Below are 26,008 nucleotides of genomic sequence, written 5' to 3' on the forward strand. Positions count from 1 at the left end.
AGCAGTTAGTCACTGCAGTCACAGAGCTGGACTAGATGAAGGATGGGTCACTTGGTCAGCACATTGTTTCCTACAGCCCCAGAGGACCTGCAACTGGCTCCTGCTGGCTCCTCTAGGTTTTAACCCACAGCACTACTCACAATCAAAAAATCTTCTTTTGGCTTTTGTCCTTCATACTCCCCAGAGGAAGAAGGTGCTTACAGATTATGCTCTAAATTTCTTTTGCTAATTTTTTATTTTTTAATCTATAAAAATTTTGTATCTATAAAAATAGATATTTATAGATATCTATAAATCTGTTATCGATAGATCTATAATCTATAGATATCTATAAAATTTTACCTATGCTTTATCTATAAAACGACATCAACTCTGAACAGGCTGCTCACAGAAGACAAACGCTTCAGCGTGGTGACAGACAGAGGACACAAGCACAGGACACACTGATGGGTCAAGCCCCAACCCTTTTCTGCTTGCCTCAGCGGAGTCCTGACAGCAACTATTAGATCAGCATGATAATCAATGTCATTACTTGTAAGTATTAGAAATGCAGAAGTCATTAGCGTAAAGGTTTTGCTATGCTGAATTTCACAGCAGAAAAACCAACCAACACACGAAATGTTACAAACTCTTGGGCAAAGCAAGAAGGGCCAGGGAGGAGCAGAGACGGACACCCCATTTCAGAGCACTGGCTCCCCAAGTCCGGAGTCAGGAGGATGGATGGGAAGGAAGGGACTGTGAAGCTGCTCCTGCTCTCACAGCTGCAGTTCAACACCGTCACCTTTTCATCCTTTCTGGTGCGTCACCTGCACAACCCACCTCTGCAAAATCACTTTGGCAGGACAACCACCTGCAGGTAGCGCAGAGGGAACGTGAGGCAGAGGGGTTACACCTCCATGAAGGCAGAAGGAAGAAAGGAGGAAGAAATAATACCCTGCTCATTTATAAATGTTTTTTTTTTCCTTCTGTTTTTAAAAGACTGATAACCCGTGTGCTATAACTATGCAAAAGTCTTCTCTATATAGCACTAAGTCATTTTCCTCACACATGAAGTGGAGCACAAAATCCTGACCCCTGTTAAAAAAAAAAAAAGCAACCCACAGAAATTGGCAGTTGTGCAGGACAGACACCCTGGAAAGCCACCGCAAATTCACACAGTAGCACTGCCAACACACAAGACAGTTCAAGCTAGCGAGAATCAAATATTCACAGCAGGCAAATTCCCTCCATAGGATCTGCTGATCAGATGCAATGGCAAACAGCTTGAATTTGGCCCACTTCCATTCCTTTCATCTGCCACAATAGTATACAAAATATTCTCACTGTATCCAGACCTGCAGCTTATCGCTGTGGAACCATCATTTGTCAGATGTGCTACTGCACGGCCCGGGTGAGATACACAGATAAACTCGGGGAAAACAGAGGCAAGCCAAGCTGTATGTCTGCACACAACGCTGAATAAAATGCCAAGTGCATGCCACTTCTGCAAGTTGGAGATATTATTAGTTGGCCAGTAGGACCGTGCTGTTTTGCAGGACAGCTGCAGACAAACAGGTGGCCTTTTTCATTTCTGGAATGCTGAAATTTTTCCCTGTTCCAGAATAAATTGGAAGATTTCTACATACATATATATATATACACACATTTTTCTAAATTGCTTTTCTAAGCAATTTCCAATACAGACTCTTAAAAGCCTTTTGTTTACGCCCAACATTTCTTCCTAATTCCCCCATTTTTCCATTTTACAGAAATAATTAGCGGTGATTATTTATTTATATAGAAGCAATGGATCTTGACGGATTCATGAGCAGACAGCAAGGAAATGCTGAAATATTCTGTTCAAGTCCACCAGGAAAGAACTTTTATGAGAGAGTCTGGGAACCTTTCCTCTATGTATATTTATACACACGCAAACATATATGTATATATGTTTTACTATTTATCCAATATGCTTCATTATATATACATTTTACTATATATATAATGTTTTACTGTTTATACAGTATGCTTTACTGTACATACAGTAAAACTATACATTCACAAAGCACTTTTTTTCCGTGGCAGGTTCCAAAGCAGTAGATTTGGAAGGGACTCGACCGTAGTCAGGACACATTCAACGCAGAAGCTTCGGATGCGTGGGCAGACGAGGGATGACAGCGCAGCAGAACGGAAGCAGCAAGGGGGGGGACACACGTTACCTGCACCCCAAAGGGATTCTGGCACAGAGCAGCCTCACCTACTCAAAACCAATCACCGAGACAGGGAAAAACAGAGAGCGATGCCGGGAGGGAAAGCAGGACTTACCAGCCCCTCAGCCCGAGCCGATCCTCGCCTCCCGAAGAGCCGCAGCCGGCGGCGGAGCGGCAGGACCAACAGCCAGCAGGACTGACAGCCGGCGGGGGCTGCAACCCCCCAACTCCTCCCACCGCTCCCCTCCCGGGCGGCAGAGCGTCCCCGACACCCCCCCACTGAGCCGGACGCCCACGGAAGGGGGGTCCGCTCCCCCCGCTGAGCAACGCTGCCCGACAGCCGGCAGAAAGTGGCGGAAGGGCAGAGGAGGAGAAGGGGTGGCATTCAGAGGGACCTGGGCAGGCTTGAGAGGTGGGGCCATGCCAACCTCGTGAAGTTCAAGCAGCCCAAGTGCAAGGTCCTGCACCTGGGCTGGGGGCAGTCTCAAACACAAACACAGGCTGGGTGGAGGATGGCTGGAGAGCAGCCCTGGGGAGGAGAACTTGGGGGTGCTGGTGGATGAGAAGCTCAACATGAGCCGGCAATGAGTTCTTATAGCCCAGAAAGCCAACTGCATCCTGGGCTGCATCAAAAGCAGCGTGGCCAGCAGGTTGAGGGAGGTGATTCTGCCCCTCTACTCTGCTCTAGTGAGACCCCCATCTACAGTACTGTGTCCAGCTGTGGAGCCCTCAGTACTGGAAGGACATGGACATGTTGGCGCGAGTCCAGAGGGGGGCCACAAAGATGAGGGGCTGGAGCACCTCTGCTGTAAGGACAGGCTGAGAGACTTGGGGTTGTTCAGCCTGGAGAAGAGAAGGCTCTGGGGAGACCTTACAGCAGCCTTTCAGTTCTTAAGGGGGGCCTACAGGAGACATGGGGAGGGACTCTTTATCAGGGAGTGAAGCAATAGGACAAGGGGTAACAGTTTTAAACTGATAGAGGGGAGTTTTAGATTAGATCTCAGGAAGAAATTTTTCACTATGAGGGTGGTGAGACACTGGAACAGGTTGCCCAGAGAAGCTGTGGATGCCTCATCCCTGGAGGTGTTCAAGGCCAAGCTGGATGGGGCTTTGAGCAACCTGGTCTGGTGGGAGCTGTCCCTGCCCATGGCAGGGGGGTTGGAACCTGATGATTTTTCCAACTCTAACCATTCTATGATTCCAAAAATTATCACCACATGCAGAATCATTTGAGCCCCAAAGGTAAAAAATAGGTCCAAAGAATAGATACAGTGACAATTAGATTAAAGCCAAACCTTTTTCTACTTCTTTTAGGGCAATCAACAAGGAAGAGATGGGTGTCTTCAAACAATAGCCCCGCTCCTTAACAAAAATGCAAAAAGCACCCTAAAAACTCTGTCAAGAAAATGGGTCTGTTTGGAGCACACTACAACTACGCAAAACATACCAGAAACCCAAAACATGGCTCTAAGCAATCTTCAGATAATATCTAGGATATTGTATCTGCCAGAAAATGTTCAGTACCGGACTTCCAAGATGTAGCTGGAAGTGCCAAATTCCTACCAAGGTGCTTAGATCCTGCTGCTTCCAGCCAAGCTTACTAGGCCGGAAAATTGCAAGTGCCTGGAGCAAGAAGATACTTTGACACCACCACTTTACACTACTTTGGTATTATAAAACTCATCCTGTGTGAAAGGGAAGCTGGGCAAAGGAAAGAACACACTCCCCTTTATCTTTTCAGAGAGCTGCCTGCTCTTATAGTTTTTGGCATCCAGCAAAATCTTTTGCTAATAGATCCAATCATTAGTCTGATCTAAAACATGAACACATCCAATCTACATTAATAAACTGAAAATAAGCAACAACAAAAAATACCTCAAAATCACGCCATAAGAATTGATGGGGGGGCTCTAAAAAACAAGCCCAAAATAAATGAATGTGTGAAGTGAAACAAATTGTGAATAAACTTGTCCTCCAGATATCAAAGAGCACAATGTTTAAAAGCTTGCGATTCTTTGAGAAAAACAGAACTACAGCAACGCTACTCAGGGAATTGTCTTTCACATTTTCCTAAATCTGTCCTTCACCATCAGATTATTTGCTTTTTAAGATCTTTGCCCTGTAACAAATTTTATTTATAAGCTTCTTATGCAATGTAGTGTATTACTATCATTTGTATGATGGTTACAACTAAAATCCCCAAACAGGAATGGCCGTATTGTGTACAATGAAAGGCAAATGCAAGGAGCTCAGAATGTAAAATGGCTCTGCAGGTCCTGGGCAGGTAGTGAAAAATTCATGCTGGGTACAGAATAGATGATGTGTCTTATTTCTGCAAATTTTTCCAATGAGCTTAAAATCCCCACAGCATGGTATGATATAAAAGGAGGGAAGAGATACCGTGGACAGGAAAGGAGAACAGGGAAAGAGAGAAGAAACTAATGGGAGGGGACCATATGAAAGAATATGAGCAAGAGCAGCCTTCAACTCAACGGGCAAAAGAAACCACGGGGGGGTGGGAGGGGTGCACACAGCACGAGCACAAGGCTGACCCTATGACTTCACTAGTTAAGTAGGTCCTGATATTTCTCCTTGCTGCATCAGGTCATTATCCCCAAAGGCAAAAACAAAACATTCAAACAAATGGGGGCTCAGTCAACATCCTTGTCTTTGGGGGAGAGAGCAATCAGATGATGTGCATTCCCTCAGGTGCGCCAAACCCAAGATACACCCAGAGTAAGATGGCTTTGTTTACAGCAACGAAGACAGAACATAGGCAAGCAGGGAAAAAAAGCCCAAAGCACTTCCAGGCTATTCATTGGCTCTGCTGCTGATGAAATCACAGCCAGATGTCAGCCAGATGTCAGCTGTCAACCAGTCTTAGAGGGGGGGTTCCTATCAGATGCCATATTCTATGGTAACAGCCATGGTATGGCCAAGGAAAAGAGCAACATTTCCTTTCCATCCCCTCTCAGCTTTTTAGTACCAGATGACAGCACTTGACTCGTGAGGGTTTGGGCCTCAGTTTCATGACGACTTCTGTTACCCACTTTTCACATTTTTGATGAATAAAGCTCTCCAAGGACAGGATTAAAGTCAAGCTCAGGTGCAATTAAGTGCAGCCAAGCACTCCTAGAAGCTGCTGGGAATTCATCTTGCAAATCCAGAGTGAGACCGGTGAGAACACAACGAGATGGGAGTCACCGCCCAAAAACCAAAGCCTGGTTCCTCCTGCTGCATGGAAAGAACTGTTAATCGCCTTGCTCTGCTTTTCTGGTGAGCTATGATGCGGGTCAGTATAAAATGTAGCATGAAGTGGGTTGGGGTAAGAGCTACAAAAAAAGACGAGAATGAAAGAACCATCACAACAATAATGTTCGCAGTGCTACCAGAGCTCAGGGTCTGTGGCATCTTCCTATTCTTAACCCATCCTCCTGACAATATCTCTATCTGAAAGAGGGGAAAAAAGGGTCATGAAGATAAATTTGGCCTTTACTTGCACTCACATGATGAGTGCCGGGAGTATGACCAACCTAAACACAGATTTCAAGGAACCCTGAAACCACGGTTAGTGCCGCAACACTTCCCTCAGGACATCTTCTTGGGGAAACTGGAAACTCTCAATTTTCAGCACATCCCTGTGACTGCTGCCCCCACAACTGAGTTCTACAGCAAAATATGAAAATGGGCAAGAAATTCACAGCTAAGGAGAACATGCTGTTTTCTAAGTTCAGTTTATTTGTATGTAATTATCAGGACATGATAAAGCATTAAGGAAAGTACATAGTCTGGCTACAGATTTAGAAGATCTCAAAGGCAGCCATCCCAAACAAACTGCCTGAAGTAAACAAAAAAATTCATAAAGTTTAAATCTAGAGTTATAAGTCATCAGAACTGCTACCCCAGAATCTGTGAAAACAAACCCAGTCTGTAAGTCAGGAGGGTCCAAGCAATGGGCCCACCAAAGAAACTAACCTGAGCTCTAAATACAGGACAGTACAGCTTTTGCCAAGTGTGCTGTTAAAGCTAATCAACCTGCATACAAAAAAAAAAAAAAAGGAAATTTGTAGCTGAATAAAGTTGAACTACCTCCTGAGTGATACACCCAGAAAGCACAGCCCTGGGGTAATCCAAAGGAAGACTGCAAATAGCTTAAGCTTCTACTCAAGCAAGCCCTTCCCCTGTTACGTACAGCCATCAACTACAACCAAACGCTGTTGACCAAACCTTTGCCTTCCCTGAGCGCTCTCAGGGCAATCATGTGTTAAGCCATGGCACAAATGATGCTTCTCAAAAGCTATGTATATATGTGTTCCTGTTAAGATATTGTACTATGGTGGTGAAGATTATCTACGCAAAGCAAATCTACATATTAAAATTTATTCCATGTTTTCCTTAATTATGTTAGCAGGTTTACTAAAAGATGCTGCCTTTTTTCACATACCCTGCCTCCCTTCCTCTGCCTACAGATTCCAAGCTTCATGGGATCCCTTTGATAACATTTGATATTCTAGGGCACTGTCACCCGATACCCGCTTTCTATATTTTGACTTGACTGTAGAGAAAATAACCTTGTTTTCCAGGAAGTGTTGACTATTCAGGCGACCCAGCTCCAGAGAACTGTCAGATGCAACTTGCCACAGGACCTCTGGGAAGAAGTGGGGCTGGCAGAGAAGAAAATGAGGAAAAATCCTGTGTATCACAAGCCTCTCCACCTGAAAAGGTGTGTCTGAGGGTCATTAATTACCTGACCAGCATAATGTATTATGAACCAATGTAAGTAACTTAAAGCATAATAGCGCACCTGCATGCACATTCACAGATGAATGTCTGAAAAAAATAGTGATCACTACAGACTGTTTCTAGTTTTCCTCTCTCACTACATCCAAAGCAGATGGCAAGGACAAAAAAAGTAACTGGAAATGAGCAACAGTGAGATTTGTACTTGATGCTTTTCTGAGACATAAGAACCTAATTATTCATTGACACAAAGCTGCATTGGAGTTACAGCCTCAATTCTTACTTTCCCTAGGTCATTTATCAGCTCTCTTCCTCCTCAGGCATTTAATTTCATTCAATGCATACAATTCCGGAAAATACAGGATTTTTATGAAAATACATGCCTGCTGAATCTCATTTGAAAATTTTTGCTTCCAGCTGTACTGAACTAGCTGAGCACAAAACTCAAACATCCAAGGCCAGAAAACAGCTGAAATTTTGTATAATGTATTTTAAGGCTTCAAACTGTAAAGATACAAAAAAAAAAAAAAAACCAACCCAAAAGTATCTAAAAATAAACTCAATTTGACATGAAACCTCTGAAAGTGAATGCATGACCACCACCTGGCAGCTTCCTAATGCTGCTTCTAATTGCAGCAACTACTCACTACTAACATGACTTTACTCTCTTGCCCCTTTCTTTTATGCGGTATGTTGTCTTTTGCTTGGTGCATTAAGCAAAGCTGTCTTCCATTTAAAGCCAACCCACACTAACAGTTGGCCAATACTCAGACTTCTCTAGCAAAGATGGCAATCTGCTCTGCGAGGATCGGGATACTACACAGCCGGAGCTGCTGGAGGGCCTCTGCGTCCCAATGTCCAAGTTCAACTGCTGTAGGTGGGCCTCAAAAAGATGCAAGAAAGCTGCCTGTGGGGGCCGGGGGCCTGGCAGTAGCTGTTAAAATCAGACCAAATCTCTATTCCCCAAGGCAAACAGCAAAATAGTGAAACCGCCAAGGAGGACTCATTCCTGCTCAGTTCGTGACCTCTGCAAAAAAAGCAACAAATTCCATTTCTCCTTTCAAATTAAACATCTACTCTTTATTGCCAAGGAATATGTTTTAATAATCTGTGGTGTTCAAGGTTTGATAAACATCAGAAATCTCTTTGCTGCTGTTACATGATACCTGACATACATTTTCCCCCCACTCATAGCTTTGCATTTTCATGCCAACATTACATAAAACATACTGGACTTCTTTAATGTACAGGTTGGGGTTTCCTTGCAAATACTTCTAAAAGAAGCTGTTCAAGTCCAAAAAACATTACATTTTTTTTTAATTGGCTTTTTGTACTGAGTGAAGTTCCAGTACGTTCCACTTGGAAAACCTACATTATTGTTTTTACTTCCAGTAAAAAAAATAAATAGACAGCTTTCACATTTAGATGTCTAGAACAAATTCAGCGAGGAAAAGGAAGGGAAGAAAATCAATAATTTTCAATTTGCTGCAACAGAAAAAAACAGAATACATGTGCAAAAAGATGCTAAGTAAATCAATGCCCATTCTTAACTTTGACCATATATAGTGTAACTGCTTAAATTACTAAATACCCCAACACCCAATCCATGTATCTGTTGTTTGTTTCTCAGATTTGAAAACATACACTTGGTCCCTAGGTAGCATGGCCATAACTGACAATCATCCTGAATATCTCCAGTTTTGGAGTGGGTTTTATATGGTAAATATTTAAGGCAAGATGAGCTACCCAGTGGTCTGACAGTGATTTGTTTTCCACCTCTTTTCAACCATCAGTAAAAGCATTCCCTCGATATAATTCAGGAATTGGCACAATTATTCATAGAGTTATAGTAGCTGCAAACCTAGATGGACTATGCAGAACAGTCATCTTAAATTACTACTGTTCATCAAGTCTATAGAGGTCATGCAAATATGCCTTTGAAGGGCCATTTGGAAAGCAGTATTCCTGGATTACATCTGGATGCCAGAGTCATTTGTAGTTGTGAAGACTAAGCTTTTGGGAGGAATAAAGAGTAGTACAGTAACATACTGTGTTTAAGAAGCAGAATTTCCTCAAATTAATGGGAATAAAATCTATGATTAAAACAAGAGGGAAAGGAAGGAACTCTTCTTTAATACAGTGTATTCCTATTGCAAGGAATAGCTCTTTCACAATGTCTCGCTTTTGGTTCCTTCGGGCAGCAGAAGACAGAAAAGGATATCTCCTCCTACAGGACAGATATTCCTGCTCTTCCATTTACCATCAACACACTAGAGGTGTACTTGAGGCATACTTCTGCAACATCCTCTCTCCAAGAGGAAAGCACAAAGCAACAAGGGTAGGAAGATGAATCATGCATCACACCAAGCCTTGGGAACTGGAACTAAGAGGTGGAGATGACAGAAATAGCTTGTCACGTTTACTGGTGGAAGGAAAAGAAAGGGAAAACAAATCAGCTATCACTGCTAATTTATTCCTAAAATTTCAGTTTATACCCTACTTTCTGTCCTAACTAGACTTGAGATCATCTTTCGTTTGTAGAGGAAAACAGCTCACCTAGGTATAACCAGGGGCTCCTGCTCAGACCAGTCACAAGTAAGGCCAGCAGAGATGTTCATGCACCCTCAAACAACAAGCCTCCAACTCCTCACCTGCTACTTCTGAAAACCTTTGCAATTCAAAGCCACATTATATAGATTGAGGTAAAACTTAGCGGATCAGAGTGTATAAAGGAAAAGGGTAAATTTAAAGCAAATATGATGTTTTTCCTTTCCTCAACAGAGGGACTCGAAGTTCAGTTGGTCGATCGGAGATACGTGTACCTAGACCGCAGAACCAGTAGAGTCCAGCAAGATTATTAGGCCAGGCTTCACGGGCCATGAAGGCAGCTGCACTGGCTCCAGAGCCAACACGAAGCCGCCAGCAATTTAGCTGATTTAAAGCACTGCAGAGCCCCAGTCCCCGGCCAGCTCACACGGCTCCAAACCACTCCCGCCGACGCACATTTCTGGAGTACGCAAACGTTACACATGGCTACCCAAAATCAGTTCCAGGCCACTGGGACGTACCGGCTTTGGCAAGCACCTCTACACCGCCCTTCCTAGAGACTGGGGAATATTCATCAGGCACAGCACCGCCCTGCTTGGGTGCATGTGGTGGCTAAAGAAGAACAAAGTTAAAAGTTTATCAAGAAGTTTTTGGTCGGGACATGGTGAAGATGTCACAGAAGGTACCTAACCTTGAACAGGATGTGAAACGAAACACAGTGTCTTAAATGTCCTTTTGCAGTTGCTGACTTAGACATAACGTAGCAAAAATAAAACTTCTGGACCAAAGTGCAGCCTCCAGTGTAACCCAAAATAACCTCGGGTAATTATAATGCCAAAATGCACACCTCTTTGTGAATAATGAGCATACTAGTCAGGTAACCTCCCTAAATGTTTTAAACATGAGCTTACATGCATATGTACAGTTAGGAGTGGCAAATGAATCATCATTAACCAATCAGCTGCATTTTACCATTATAAATATTGGGTGGGTTGAAACATGAGGTGTGCTGGCTGTTGTTAAATGCCTGGCACCTGATTCTGCAGAACTGAAATAAAAACAAATATCTTGAGTCAGTGTGTTGATTGGCTCTCGTACACCGGGTGAAGAACCCTCATTTGGCGACAGCACATGGACCCAGCTGAGGCTCACACTGTGCTGAAGCTAATCCATCCTTCATTCTGGAGACCCTACTGAGAGCTACCTGGGGTTTAGAAGATCAACAGATGTAGCCCCATCCAAATACAGGGGCTACCGAGCTATCCCTTAGGTGATGCAGGATCACTGCCCAAACTGCAGCAAAGGAAGTCCAACCACCCAGAAGGTCCAAGACCCTGGGCATGCATGGTCTTTGTACCTGTGTCTGAACATGCCATCCAGCCCAGAGCTGCACAGGGGCTTCTGCATGCAGAATGACTGCAGGGAGCCTGGAGAGTCAGCTAGCACATGAGCAGGGCCCAATTTCTGGGGCTTTTTGGCCACCTGGAAATTCCTAAATGTGCTACACTGCACTGCTTGGCCGGTCTCATGCCTTTGGACCACTTGCCCCCAAACGGGGAAGGCACTGGTGACCAGCAGGTCTCCTGCAGGAGCAGGCCCGTGGCTGCACTGAGCCAGGGTGACAGATGCTGCTGCTGAACCCAAGTGAGCTGTTCAGTCAGTGGCCCACACCCACAACACAGAGGTTATCCAGGGTTTCCCATTCTCTGCCATATCCCAAACTCCACCTTCCATTATCCTGGACTGAGCAGTTGGCTGTTTTTCCTCTTATTTACTTCCCATCCCACTTCCTAACCTCAGTCTGGCACTTTTCTTCCTCCAACTTGTATTGTAAAGTTATAAAGGACAAGAATATTTGTACACTGTTATACAAAGAGAATAAATCATCCTGGAAGCTGTGGTGGAGAATACTGACCACAACCTTTGAAGTTCCTGGTCTGCAATTTGCTTACATAACAGTTTGCACGCAGGCTTAAGTGCTGGATTTCTAATAGTGCTCATCAAATTTCAGCCAAAAAAAAAATAATAGAATAAGCAAGGTGAACTGCTCTCAGGAAGATAAACTATCTGCAAGAATTTTTGATGGAAGTACTACCAGAACACCAAGAACTCGCAGTTCTTCAAAAAATATGTAGGAGTCTGGAATCCAAGGAGTTTCTGTTCTCTAAGATCATATTTTAGAAAGTAAATTTTAATCAGGATTCAGTGGCTCAAGAGATTGGGTAATAGTATTTAAAAAAGCAAGTGATTAATCTCTGATCAACTAGAGGGTAAGGACTAAAGAGCATTTAAGGTCTCAAACACCCCTGGGAACTAGCCAACTTAGTCTAATACTGTGGGTGCTGACTCCAGGCAGATTTGGAGTTTTCTCACGCACAGTCCTCCTCCTCATACTTATGAGGAGCCTCCTCTAAATTTCACTAGAACTACTCCATTATCCTCCCCAAAATTCTGCATTACAGTTATGCCTGCGAAGAGCCAACGGCAGTCAGATACCAGGTTTGCTGATAACACTATGCCAACATAAAACTTGTTTCTCTGTGTCCTTTCTAATGGGTTGTTACTTAATTACAAACTTCTGAAGGCTCATACGAGTAGGCTTGATAATTTGCAGGAAAACAGATTTTTGACTGTATGATTCAAAGACCTGAGATGCTCAGAAATTGAGGCCGGGCATATCTGAAGATACAACTCCGTAAAACCCTTCAAACTAATCATAACATTAGATTGACATTTACTATTTTGGTTGTTTTAGACAGAATGAAAGAACAGGTAAAACCAGGTACAATATTGCCGAAGATAAAGCATCATCCATTCTAATATAATTCTGCTAATACCTGGCTTACTCAAACTTTTGTTTGAATGCAACCCTTCTCCAAGAGGAGGTAATTATCTTGCTTCTTCCTTGTCTAAATTCTAGTCCACTGACATACCAGATTCTACCCAGCCACTATTCAGCACTGCAAAAATAAACACAGGCAGCACACTAAGAAGGAAGATCAAGCTAGCCTGGCTCTGTTTCTCAAAAAACCCAGAAGAAAACAAAACCCAGCCTCCTATAACAAACTTTATGTCATGTTTCTTTTTTACATAAGTCTGTTACTGACATTAGTAATGATTTTTATGTATTCTTTTGGTGTACAACATTTATTTATTTACTAACTTGCCTCTCTTTGTCTCTTTATAGGCTTTTATAAAAGCTCTGACAGCATTTTTTGGGGACCATTCCATTTGACTTACCAGTTTCCAACTATTTTGCCAATGGTTGGTGCAATTTCTGCATTTGTTCATAATTTGTTTCACGAAATGTCAGAATATACATTGTTTCCAATACATAGTATCAAGGCTATATAAGTAGTATTATTTTGTTGGGTTTTTTTAAGTTTGCTTGTGTTATCTTTGAAAATCAACAGCACAGAAAAACAGGGTGTCTGTGCCTGATGCATATAGCACTCTCAGGACATTTCAAGTTATGCTTTTCAAGCAGTTGTTATGGTTTAAGAAGCAACTATTGTCTGACCTCTTCAGGGGTAACAGGAGAAACTTAATGAAAGAAAACATCCGAGAATTGTACAAAAAGAAAAGTTTTTTTCTACTTCTGCACATGTCAAGTAAAAGCTGTATAAATTATCTTTTACATCAGAAGTTGAAAGATTTTTATTAGCTTGTGCTACTGACCTGTGCAGACAGCTTTCTGGCACAATTTTCATGACTTGTTTACAGTATCACCTCAGTTATCCAGAACTTCTTGTTATCCCAACTAGGGTCAAATTCCTGACATGTATTAATTACATTGAAAATTGCCCTGGATTACTTGAAACCTCAAGTAACTGAACCTATTCACCATCCTCTCTTTTAAATAACAGAGGACACACTGTGTAGTGGTGCTAATACTTTGTGGCTGATCCCTGTAACTCCAGAAATTAATACATAAACGTCACACTTCTTATCTAGCAGGCCTGTCGGCTTTGGACTGACAACCAGGCTCGAGGGGCAGAGAGCGTTTTTAGCACGGTCCTACTCACTGCCACGGGCTGCAGGGCAGGAGGAGATAGGTAGGAAGGACAGGAAGGTTAAAACCAAAAACGACTGACCAGCATTCCTGATCCATGCACTGCTGGCCAAGGAAACAAGAGCTGCTTCACAGTTCAGCCCTCCCTGGTCCACAAAACAACCTTGGATCCCTCCAGTAGTCAGCCAAAGACTCGCTGCTACCTGCACAGTTAATTGTACACCCCACTGACAGACGCTTGAGCTTTTATAGTTGTAGCTACTGGGCCTCATCTCCTTGTTGCCCATCACTGGGCAATCAGGCCTGCAGCTTCTCCCTGAAGATGCTCACCAAGCAGCTTCGCAGGAACCTCTAAGACTGCACGATCAGAACTTGAATGTGACAATGAGGATGCAAAGACTTGCTGGCAACCCATGTGTTCATCCAACACCAGGCATTAGCTCCAAGCCCCCTAATGCTGTTGCTAGGCAGGGGTGGTAACATTAGGATTGGTTTTGGAAAAATCAGCAAGCCTCCTTCCAACCAAACTAGAAATGGTATTCAAAGGACAACAGTGACGAGGCAGCTTTCGTTAGGAGAAGGTATTAGAAACATCCAGGAATGCTTGGAAACACCCGTGGGATTTGTTGGCTGCGCAGCCAAGCTACACGGCACCCAACCAACCCAATGGTTATAAAAGGCAAGAAGCTGCAGAGCACCAGCAGCCTGGGCCATCAGTTTAAGGCCTGAAGTTTGTTGCCCCACAACAGGTGGGAGGGTGAGAATCACACCTGGCACTCAGACCAACGTGCCTCCCAACACACCCCTAGGACTTCACAACACGCCAAGCCAACATCTCCCTAGGAGACCAAATAATACCAACATTACGACTAAAAAGGAAAAGAAAAGGGGAAGGGAGGAAAAGCAAAATGTTTGCCGTCGGCCTTATGGGGAAACACAAGCTTGATTCTGAGTTGTGCATGAGAAGTAGTAGGACTCAAAGAGAAAAGCCGAGGTGATGAAGGAGCGAACAGAATGGACTGAAAAAAGCCGAGTTGAACTCAGTACACACTTGGATGCGTGCACGCATTTAGCAAGTTCAATACCCTCCCCCTTATTGAAAAGCCTGAAAAGAAAACTCCCTTTCACACATGGCACAGCAATAAATCAGTGTGCACTATTGCCCCAAACAGAAACAGACATTCGCCATCTAAGTAACAGTGCTTCCCGCATGAAGATGAGGAGGCAGGAGCCAACAAAGACGTGGCAATAGCGAGGACTTTAACAGAAGGACACCACTCCAAACACTGAGGATTGCCTCTGTACTGCAATATTAATTTTCTAGACCGTTAGTTACATTGCTCGTCCAGAAATGAATGTGTAATTCTCCTACTAAGCTGCGGGACAGATTTCTACACAGTATCACAAGGCTATTCAGCTTTCAAAAGGTTAATAGTTAATGGCTTTGATGTCCCTCAGTCAGATAGTTCAGCCTACCACCGTATTTTTGCACAAGCAATTAACTAAGCTGCTTCCTCCGCAGCATTAATTTTAACAGGTTTACAATAGTATCATTAGACCTCTGGACATTTAAGAGGAAGCGCGTTACAATTGGAAAGAGCCCTGCCAAGCAGGAAGCGAGTGGCTTTAATCCAGGAGCACTGAGGAATGCAGAAAGCAAGGAGACTTCAGTGTCAGATATTTCAGCCTCTGTGAACTCTTGACCACGGCACCGGACTGCAGAATTTTACTGGGCTCTTAAACCAAAAGAAATCGCTGCGCACAGATCTTGAAGGCGCTAGTTTGCCTTTTTGCCTGTTTGCTTTAAGTCGGGGACACAACTGCAATGTGATCTTTGGAGTGAGACACGTTCCATCATCTGCATTCAGCACGTAGGCTCCTGCTAGCGACAGGCACATCATCTGACAGAAATCCACTTGCAGCGCCCGGGAAGGGTTTCAGCACAGAAACAGCAAACAGTTGCTAGCAGACCTAAACTGCAACAGACTTCACCGAGTTGATTCGCAGCCAGGAAGGGGATTAGAGAGAGCATTCTCCTGCCACCATCTTCAGCCTGAGGGCCGGGGTCACAACAGATCGGTGCCAATTCACGCTTGCCCCCTTTTCACAAGAGGAGGAGGAGGTAACAGGAAGCTTGAGCCTCCTCCCTGGCCCATTCTGAGGTGGCAAATCTGTGGGTCTGGCCACACTGTGGAAACTTTTGTTCCAGCTCACCTCTCGGGGACTGGCCAGGTTAAGAGCTCTTTGGAAGGTACCCTCCCCTTTCACATCTCCAGTGCTACCCTTACCCCGTTATCGACATTCTCCAGGCAGTATCATATGGACTTCATGGGCAGCAGCACCCGCCTCTTGGATGCTGTGAGAATGCAGGGTAGCAGCAAAATACAGCGAATATTCTTACTCTGGTCAACCCCAATTACATTCAACATTAACTGTCACTGTCTAATAAATACTGGCATCTAGCTCTTCCCGGCAGCAGGGACTACATGTCACTGAAAAAGACAGTTGAGGATCAGAGATGGTATTTATAGCGCAGACCTACAGACTCCAACCTGTGAGAGGCTTTCCAGAATTAGGGAGTGAGAGTGCTACCAAGTATAGTTTTAACCACAGACAACCTTTAAACCGGGGATTTCGGGATGAGACTTTCCCAGAGCCCTGTGTCCTTTGATTTTGGCCAGTAACTTAAGGGTTGCATCAAAGTTTAAACTGCCTAGCTGTGGCTTCACGACTACTTTGAATTGATGGAATGATACCTCCTTGCCTCAACGCGGTGAGCCTGTTCCTGCCCCCCTGCCCACACTCCTGCTCAGTCAGCTACACGCTGTAAGATGCAGGAGAAGGGATCGGTTGCCCACTCCAGTTGGTGGGCCAGTGCTGGCATGGTGGACGGTGTAGGCAAGTCAAATTTAGAACAGCTGGAAGCAACCATAGTCTAGTTTTTCTTGCTAAGGACAGAAGCAGAAAATACAGCTGATAGTTCTTTCAGCCTCATGACATGGATATTGGTAGCTCATCATGCACGTTCACATGCAGCACACCAGCCCAATGCTTATTTTTATATCCTCTTTAGCAAACTAAGCACTTCTGCAACAGAAAGTCACCCAAAGATTGCAAGTGCCTGGATATAACTCCAACAGTGCCACATTCATCACAGGGCACGGCCAACACATTCACATACTCAGGGCATCCAACTTCTCCACTGAAAACTCCCCAAAAATGGTACACACCTCCAGACCACGTCACATTTGCCCAACTATTAAGACACACCATAAGCTTCAACAGTCGGATTTCTCCTGAAGAGTTTAAGTCATTGTGCTCAGGAGGCCTTTCGTTTCTAAGACAACAGCTTGAGGAAGGCACTTGATTCTTCACTTCATTTAGTGCAGCCCTCGACTACTTCAGGAATGGCATTTTTTTTGTTAAACTATCATTTTTTCCAATACTTACAGATACTTAGAGATTGTTCTTCAAAAGCTTGCCGTTTCTGAAATACTCCCTCGACCGGAGTCAGTAGATCAATGTAATGCAAGTCATGGCTGAACTTGCAGAAGGAGGGTTTAAGATCTGAAAGCAAATCTAAAAATTAATCCAGTGGGCAATCTGCATTTTCCACGGGTACAAAATGAGCTCCTCCGGGAAGTCAGCTGCCCTCCCCAACCCGAGGAAAGACTCTGTCATTTATAGTAAAGGTTAATGCCATGATAAGGGCAAGTTCACATTTCAGCTGCCTAGCATTAGGGCTTCAGCAGCAGTGTATTTCTTTTTTGCCATTTTCAAATGTTATCCCTGGAATCCTTCACCAAAATATCACTGGAATCCTATATGTGCCCCCCCCCAAAGTAAACAATCATTACTCTAAGCCTGTATTTACATAGTTTTATAAGTAACAACTTTGTGAAATCACTTGACAGCCCCAAACAGGTAGACACTTTGCTTGTGATCAAGCACTTTCTTCTAAAGCATGGTAGTCAGCTTTCCCTTCTCAAGGCTGGGCAACAAAACTGTCTCTCTGTAAAATATAAAAAGTAATTCAAAAAGGAGTTCCTCTGCAGTGACCATTGTCTCTTGGTTTTAACACAGAAAAGGTTCTCCTTACCTCTGAATTTGCATATTAACATTTTAAATTAATCCATGTGGATAAAGGTAATTATAAACCTATTGATTAAATCCATGGTTGAAGGCTCAAGTTGGGAGAGCAGTCTAAAAACAGACTGTGAACGACACAGGAATGCCTGTGATATTTTTGTAAGTGTTATTTATTATTTGTATTAACATACTGTCTCGGAGTCCTGGCCACGGAGCAGGACTCATGGGGTGAGGTGTTAGACAAAAACAGACTAGCAGATGATCCTTCCCACAAAGAGCTTACACATATTATTAGCATTTGGCCAAATCAAGTCATGACATTCTCAGCAGCAGAGCCCAGCAGGCTCAGGGCATGGCTTAAGCTGACTGTGAAACTGCTGCACCTTTGAATCCTAAACCAGTCTAGTTTGGGAACGGGCCTCAACAACACTGCAGTTTGCATCTGTCCACAGCTGCTATGGTTCACAGCTGTCCTTCATGTGTCTCCTACAAACCTTTACCCATCTTGGCTGCTGCCATCCTGACCCAACAAGGAAACTGTTCAGGGTGCTAAATGAGAGATTTCAGCTTATAAAAAGGGACAGATTCCTGGACACTGCCAGAAAAGGACAGTTCTTAGCATGACAAACAGTGGTCCCAGCCAACAACCAGCTCAGCTTATTGAGTGCACCATAAGCACTACAGCCAAGGAAGCATCCAGAAGAAGAAGGGACTTTTAAGGCCAGTGGTGAGGCTGGTCTGCAGAAGCCCTGGCGGAGTGCTGGCTGGGGCCTGGGATGCAGGTAGCCCATAGAAACCTGGGAGGGATCCATAATGGCCAATTCAGAAGCAAGCAAGGTGTCACTTGCTTCAAGTTCCACCTCCAGCCATCATAAATGCAAGGCTCCAGCTGGTAGCTGAGGACAGAAGGGACCGCTCATGGATGTTAAGGACAGCTCATGAGCCAGAGTGGGATGTTGTACATGGAGACTACTGGGAGCTGGCTGAACTCACTCCTCTGAGGGCACGCTTTACAGCGTAACGCGGCTCAAACCGTCAAAAGCAAACAAACAAAGTGGAGTCATTTACCTCCCTCAGGGCTTTTTTGATGGTCCATGTAATTTATTATTTTCCTATTATTTCAGCCTTGCTTACTTCCATACATCAGGTTAAAGTTCAAACTTGGAAGCCTGTGCAGCAGAGGCTGAACCCAGTGGAACACATCTCCAGCACACGTGCTACGGTCAGATCCATCGTTAGCTTCCAGCATCAAAACTATGTGCATTTTGGAGTCAAACCCAACACCAGAGCAAGCACACCCATTTCAACCAACGGAATACTAAATGAGATGCCAGTACTGTGTTTTGCATTTGACACACTAGTGTTTCTCTAAAAGCTTTTCTCTAAAGGGGAGGAGAGCAACGGTTTCTGGACAACATTCACATGGTTAATTGGGAGCAATAATAACCTTCAAAAACCAGCTGTATTTCAGTGTAAAGTTTTAGTTTTTATTGGTTTGCATTTCATTTTTTCCCTCATCAATGCTGCTTCCTCTGTGCTTCCTGCCAAATTTGAACTGATGCCGGTTTTCCTCTTCTGTGATGAATGAACTACAGCTCACTGTAGATTGTTCCACACAGGCTCTGTTTACAAACAGCCTGGTTAAGAAACATCTGTTAGTTTACTTTTGTATTCTTCAGGAAACTTAGAAACGTTTGCGAGCACAGCATACAGCTAAATTCATTAAACAGGAATTTTATAAGGTAGCTCTGTCCTGCTCAGATGACACCAAAACAAATAGGCGGGAAAATCTAAACGAAAAATGAATTCGCAGGCAGAGTCTAGAAAGCTTAGGGGGTAAAAAACCAAACAATACAAGCACACAAGGATACAGTGATGCAAACCATATATTTTTTTTAAATTATTTAGGGATACTATTGTTTTAGTGAAAGGATTCAATACAAATTACATTATGTGATGAGCCAAAGCACACAGTGCTGCTCTGAACCACTGGCCGGACCCTAAGTCTAATATTCATATATCAGAACTGAAGGCAGGGACAAGAGATGTGGAGAAGCCAATTACCATTTAGCAAGGAAGATCCACAGAAACCATGGCAGAATGGCTTGCACAGCATTTTGCTATGATGTTGACAATTTGCTTTCCATCAACATTCACAAAAACATTTTTGGGATGTGAGTGCAAAGAACTTACTGTTTTTAGACAGTTAGGAAATTTTGCTTCTATTTACTTCACAGGTTCCACAATTTACACAGGAAGACTTTCTTATAGATACAATTGTGCTAACAAATCAATTTGCCCAGCAGCAAGAAGAACGACATAAGGAAACAAAAATTATCATTAATTATGAATCTAGATATTACAGCAGGAACAGGCTCTTTCCAGAAAGTATTACAAAGAACTAAAGAGAGAGTGAGAAATTAAGAGGAAGATTGAAAAGATAATTTCTTAAGAAAAAAACCCCATAGTAATGCTGAAGTATGAGTGGAAAAAGTGATAAAAATAACATGAAAGTTTAACTGATGTGCATATATTTCTCTATCTTCTCTAATTGTTTTTAAATCCATGAAACACACTACACTATATTTGGGTCTTGCAATTTTATTTTCAGATTCATATCTGCATGAAGAAAAAAGACCTCATTTGCTGAACTTCATTAGAAGCACAAAATCCTGAAAGCTAATACAATGTTGACATTTCTTTGGGACATCATATCACATTAAAAAAACCCTGGGATTTATGTAACAGTACAGCATAAGAGCAAATTAACAGCACCAGCAGACAGGTAGCTATTCTTAATAAGCAACTTCCCAGAGAACACTTTGCCAAGAGAAACTTCCTAGGAAAATAATCACCGAAAAAAAATACCTTGTTTTCAACGGAACAAGCTTTTTTAAACAGCACATTACAGTTCTGTTCATCTTGGTGCAATAACCACGCAATCAGGTGACTTCTGCAGAGCTGTATTTTGCATTGCTAAATCATACGAATGTCACAAAGTTGAGGACCGTACACAAGCTGAAAACTGGATGCCACAGTAAACAGATTTTTATTCAGTAGTGCTGAAACATGAGCCAAGATCCAAGCTGAAGTTCAGCCCTCCGACTTTGTCTTGACTACTTCCTACTATTATATGTGCGACTCTTTCACACAGCCTCTGAAGTAACTGCCTGAGCTCCTGTGGGGATTGTTCAAGGAACTGAAGTAATGCTATAAACTCTCCTAAGCCCTGTCAAACAAAAGATAAGGCAGAAACATTTTATTTTCTCACAGAGTGACATTATTCAGGGACAGGAAGCAAAAACTAGACATTTTTTTTAAGGGACAAAGATAGTCAACATACAGTGGTTAGCATTATAGAGCAAAGCTTGTCTACAGTGATGCTGGAAACTTATTTATTTCTATTGAGTTAAATATATACTAAGGTGTAGTTGTGCAAAATTGCAATTAGTAGAAATCTCAAAAATTAGTTGTGTCCACTATGGACATCATACAAAATGAAAGAAACCAACAGTAACTCACTGAAAAAATTGCTGCTTTTGTAAAAGTCACTTATACATTAATTATATCCTTTTTACTCTACTAATTCATCTTTGTAAGACTTCTGCAGCTTCAGATGGTCTTTTAATTAATAACTCAGCCAAAATACTTTTCCAGCCTTGCACAATTAAATACATGAAATGATGCTTCTGGAAAGCTGACAGTCTTAAAACAAAGATGTTCAGTGTCAGTTTCTCACATGAGAAACTTTCTTCTGGCAACACAGCTTTCAGCAAAGCCTGTTATTCCTACCTAGGTTTAATATGTCCTTTGGATGTTTTGTGAATTTGATTTTTGGTGGGAGCATTAGCTTTCTGGGTTAATGAATACTGAACAGGAATGAGAAAGCATTTCATCAAATTTAAGACTCTCTGTAAGTCTGAATACCAAACTGTTGGTCCTACACTTTATTTCATTAAAGCCATGTATCATTTCTGCTGTGATAACAGAAGCAGTCGGCACTTCTGGAGATCAAAGCAAATTACAAACAAGCCTGCCAAGCTGAACATATGTAATTCTATATGTAATGCTGCATACAATCCACATCCTGACTTAGACTTGCAACTAGACAAAGATAATCTTTGTGTATTTACAAGGCCTGTGCTTAGTACCATGGTGTGCAGATCCTCAAGTCCTTACTTTGACAATGCAACACTATAACCAATAAATTTTGCTCACATGATTGGTGCTCTGGTATACAAAAGGTCTGCAAGCAAGTCATTCCCTCTTACACCACATGAGAAAGCACTGGTAAGAATTTCAGAGTAATTGCAGATCATCTAGCTTTAAACACCAGAAAAAATATGAAGAATTGAACCTATCAACGCTAGACCAGTTCTACATAATGCTTTACTGAAGTGTTATGAGAAATCACTCAAACACAAAATACAGGTAAAATTTTTTACACCCGATTATACTCCCAGATAAACACCTCAGCATGGCTCCGATACAGCTTCAAGTTTACCGCTACTTTCCCTCAATACAGCATACTTCTTATTTTGTCCTTACAATAACAAAGGAGAAAAATAGAGTATCATCTGGAGAATTCGACACAAGTAGACATTCTGTAGAGCTACATAATATATGACTGTTTGTGTCTCCGGAGGTTAAAGATGAAACAAAAGGCACTTTGAGTACTTCACAGTTACTTATAAGTTTTAGCTCCAACTCTTAAAAAAGAAAACCTACTAATTGTCTCTACTAGTGAACTGAATACTTAACTCTATTAGCTATCGGGAAGAAACTAATTATTTCTGTTAGAATGATTAAGTTACACTTTTTAGGGAGATGCAGTATCTAGGAGTTTAGAAGCACGTATCTCACACAAGGCAGAAAAGGTACTGAAGTACATAGTATTTCTACGTGTACTGGAGGAAATCGCACTCACTGGGGTGAAATGACTGGAAAGAAGTAACTATATACTATGTCAAGCCAACCAAAGCTAAGATAATAAAGAAAAATTGGCAATAAATAAAGAAATGTCCCTCATATGTGGTCAACGAACTAGGCAGTATAGCTGCTTCTGGACTATAGTGTCAGCATTTTAGGGTTTCTTCAGACACACTGACATGGTACAAGAGAAAAAAAACCCAAAAGGTATACCCTGCACTCAAACATACTCCTGAAGTCTGTTCGTTAATACAATACACCATAAATATGTGTAAAATACTAGAATGCTTGATATCTTAAATTCACATGCAGTTCTTAAAACAGCCACTTACTCACCACTGTAAATAAAAATGGCAATAAAAGTCAGCAGGTATGGGACTAGATACCTTCCAAAGCAAAGGGACACTTGGATGGCTTGCTTTGTTTGGAGCAATTTGTTCACAGAACAGTAGATAAAAATACCCATTGGTAATATTCAAGCAGCCAGAAGCACCAGTGAACTTTTTTTATAGCCTAATTATTTATTAGGAAAAATATTTAGAAAAGTAATTAGCAAGGTAAGTAGAGGACACAGGTAGAGGTAAAAAAGTCACTTTCCAACACAAAAAAAAGAACTGCTGTATCATTAATAGCATGAAAACTGCTGTTTTGGTAACGTTTTGAAGATACACATCTTGCAAGAGAGATTTATCTCAAGGAATGAGAAAAATACACACACATAATGACTTTTTCTATGTCCCTCCTGCTACAAGCACCTTACCTTTGGGATTTTAGATATGAATAAGAAAAAAACCAATGTAATTCAATATCATCCTCCTAAAACAGTCATAACAAAAATTGAGTCTTTCCTGAAAGGGAGCCAAGGAAAAGAAAACTGTACTACTGGTATCTTTTGCAGCTGTTTATATCAAATATTCCTTTCAAATAGGACTGTATAGGAATAAAACTAGATAGGTTTTAGAGGCAAAAGAATGGCACAAAAGGAAACTTCAGGGAAAGGGTTTGGGGGATCATAAATTTAATACTAAAACTAGGCAGTATTCATGCACAAATAAGCCCGTGAATCTACAGGTTGAAGGACCCAGCCTCAAAGGCTATGTAAGTACATTATAGAACAAATTTAAAAATTAATGTGATGTCGTTTTTAATACACCGAAACTTTTTAATGCTGTTTAAATAAAGGAACATTAACCTCAGCTATCAACAAGTAATACGTTGTGAATCTTGCACAACTAAACTACAATGTGAGTAGTGCCAGAACAGAAAGGAACCATGTATACAAATGAGCGTATCATTAGTCTAAATCAAGGGTGGCCACCTTCCACATGCTCAGGGGCCCTTTTCTCCCAGCCATATCTCCACATAAAATCAATACAGCCATATTTCTATGTGGCTAATCCTGTTAGACCCAACACCCCTTTATAACCCCACCTTCTCTCCCAGCAGCAGTCACAGGACTGAGCCACCCCATGAGGTGACCTCCTGAGCACCCGGCACTGCTGAGAGCCCACGGGCTGTCAGCACATCCTCTGCGGTCTTCCTCACTTATAACAGACTATGGTCAACTTTCACTCTGCCCATAAAGTCAACATGAAACAGTTCCCTAGATAGTCCAGCAATGAATGTTATCTGCAGACTGTGGTATTTTGGGGAAAGAGAAAAATCAGACAAAATATACAAGTACATTTCTCTTTCTTTCCAAAAAGCTATCTTTTTGTGGTGACAGTTTCTAACACTTACATTCCAGTCTTTGTAAAGCTAGCACCACAACTGGAAGATGACGTACAACCAAGAAAATTTTCTTCCTCTAAAAACACACTCTGCTGCTTGAATACTGCCCACGTCTGAAAAAAAGACTGGAAGGTCTTAAGGCGACTACTCCAAAGGTCTGGATTTCAGAGGGATTGTCTGAATTTAGTAGGTAAGAATAGTTCAGATTACAAAAATAATTCCTATCTAAATCACACAGTCATAAAAATCAAGGTGCAAAAAGCAGCACTGAAAGATTCTTTCTCCATTTGACATACTCACCAAACCTGCAATGGGGGTCGGTAGTCTATTGATCTTTTTTACCAATCCCGGCTTTATTGCATTCAGCAACCTGTCACAAGAAAGGAGTATTTATGAGTGGTAAGTCACAAAATCCAAATTATCAAACACTTGTCCCCAGCACACAAGGATTTCAGTATGGCTGGAAAGGAAGGTGTTTCCCTTTCTCCCCTCCTGAAAACATATGTGTGTACCCAAAGATCTATCATTGAAATGAAGAAAAACCAGGAGGGAAAACATCCACAGCACAGTACCACAAAAGTTTTTCTTTTATACCCTCAACGTATCTAGATCACACCAGTCTTCACAGGCTGTGAGCAAACTTTTGTCCCATCTGCCTCCATTGCCTAGAGGCAGGTCATGCCTAGAAGGGCCTGAGAGCAGAAACCCAGAGGGCACCTGGGTCTCACTAGAGCTCTGAATAACAATCCAGCAGTTTCTGCACTGCAGGAAAGCAAGAAAGGACACACACTGTATGGGTGGCCTGTCTGTTTTTCTGCATCTGTACTTGAAATTAAATGACATCCTTGCTTATGTCGTGTAGACCGGAGCTCTCCATAAAATATCAATGTGAGAAAACAAATGAAAAGGGAGGCCAAAAAAACCCACCTCATCACAAAAACATCATTAGGCCAGTAATATCACAGTTGAACCCTGTTCGGTGTCCAAAGATTAGCCACTCTCCCAAAGTTCCCCACCACCCATGGACACGCTATGAGAAGTGCTGACATGGCTTATTGTTAGAATATTCCAAAAAATGACCAAGCCTCTGAAAGTGAGGAATTTTAATTATAAAATCCTGTTGCAACAAACACTGTTTCTTTACCGCCCTTCCCCCAAGAGAAAACCCGTATGCCTTTTATCCAAAGGAATAAAATTCAACTAGTCCCATCCATTGGGAAGAAAAATCATCAGATCAAGACACTCACTTCAAATTCAAGATATTTGAAGAGAAACAAAGATGTCTATGATAACGTAAAGCTCTCTAAAAATTAGAACATGCACTATGGAAGAGAGGAATCTCATTTTGTGCTGATGCTCTCTCCATTCAAGAACCAACTCCTCTGGCAGTCTGCAGTGGGGGTAAAAATTATTTAAGATTTGAGAGGTCTGGCTAAGAAGTTTATCCTAATTAAAAAAAAAAAACACCACATTCCTTTCAACTGAGAGCTAACAGGCTGTGATTGTTTCAAACTCCCCGCTTCTGAGCTAAGATAATACTGGGTGTGCCACTCCTATAGGCTCCACCAAGAGCCATCTCTCCATAGTGTCACCTTATTTACTGTTTGGTTCCTTCTTAGGACTGTGGCAGTTAGCACACTCATTAAGGAGTCTATCCCTCCCAGGGGTGGATACCTGGCCTCGTTAACACTGAAATGATTGTTTTTCTTCACCTCTTTCTTTTTTTTTTTTTTCCCCTGAAACAGTGTATAGGCTGGGTCTCTGCAATCAC

At 42.3% G+C, this 26,008-nt stretch overlaps 1 protein-coding gene across 4 annotated transcripts in view; it reads right to left on the bottom strand.

Annotated features, from left to right (window-relative positions):
- The window catches only part of LIMCH1 (LIM and calponin homology domains 1), a 186,883-nt gene that overhangs the window by 79,269 nt on the left and 81,606 nt on the right, over nucleotides 1-26,008 (bottom strand). For all 4 annotated transcript variants that reach the window (XM_014957818.1, XM_014957817.1, XM_014957816.1 and 1 more), the window contains exon 3: nucleotides 24,538-24,607. In XM_014957818.1, coding sequence (XP_014813304.1) covers nucleotides 24,538-24,607 — 70 coding nt within the window. The remainder of the gene's footprint in view (nucleotides 1-24,537; nucleotides 24,608-26,008) is intronic.

Source organism: Calidris pugnax, unplaced genomic scaffold (genome assembly GCF_001431845.1).
Source record: "Calidris pugnax isolate Ruff unplaced genomic scaffold, ASM143184v1 scaffold349, whole genome shotgun sequence".
In the NCBI taxonomy this organism is placed as follows: Eukaryota; Metazoa; Chordata; class Aves; order Charadriiformes; family Scolopacidae; genus Calidris; species Calidris pugnax.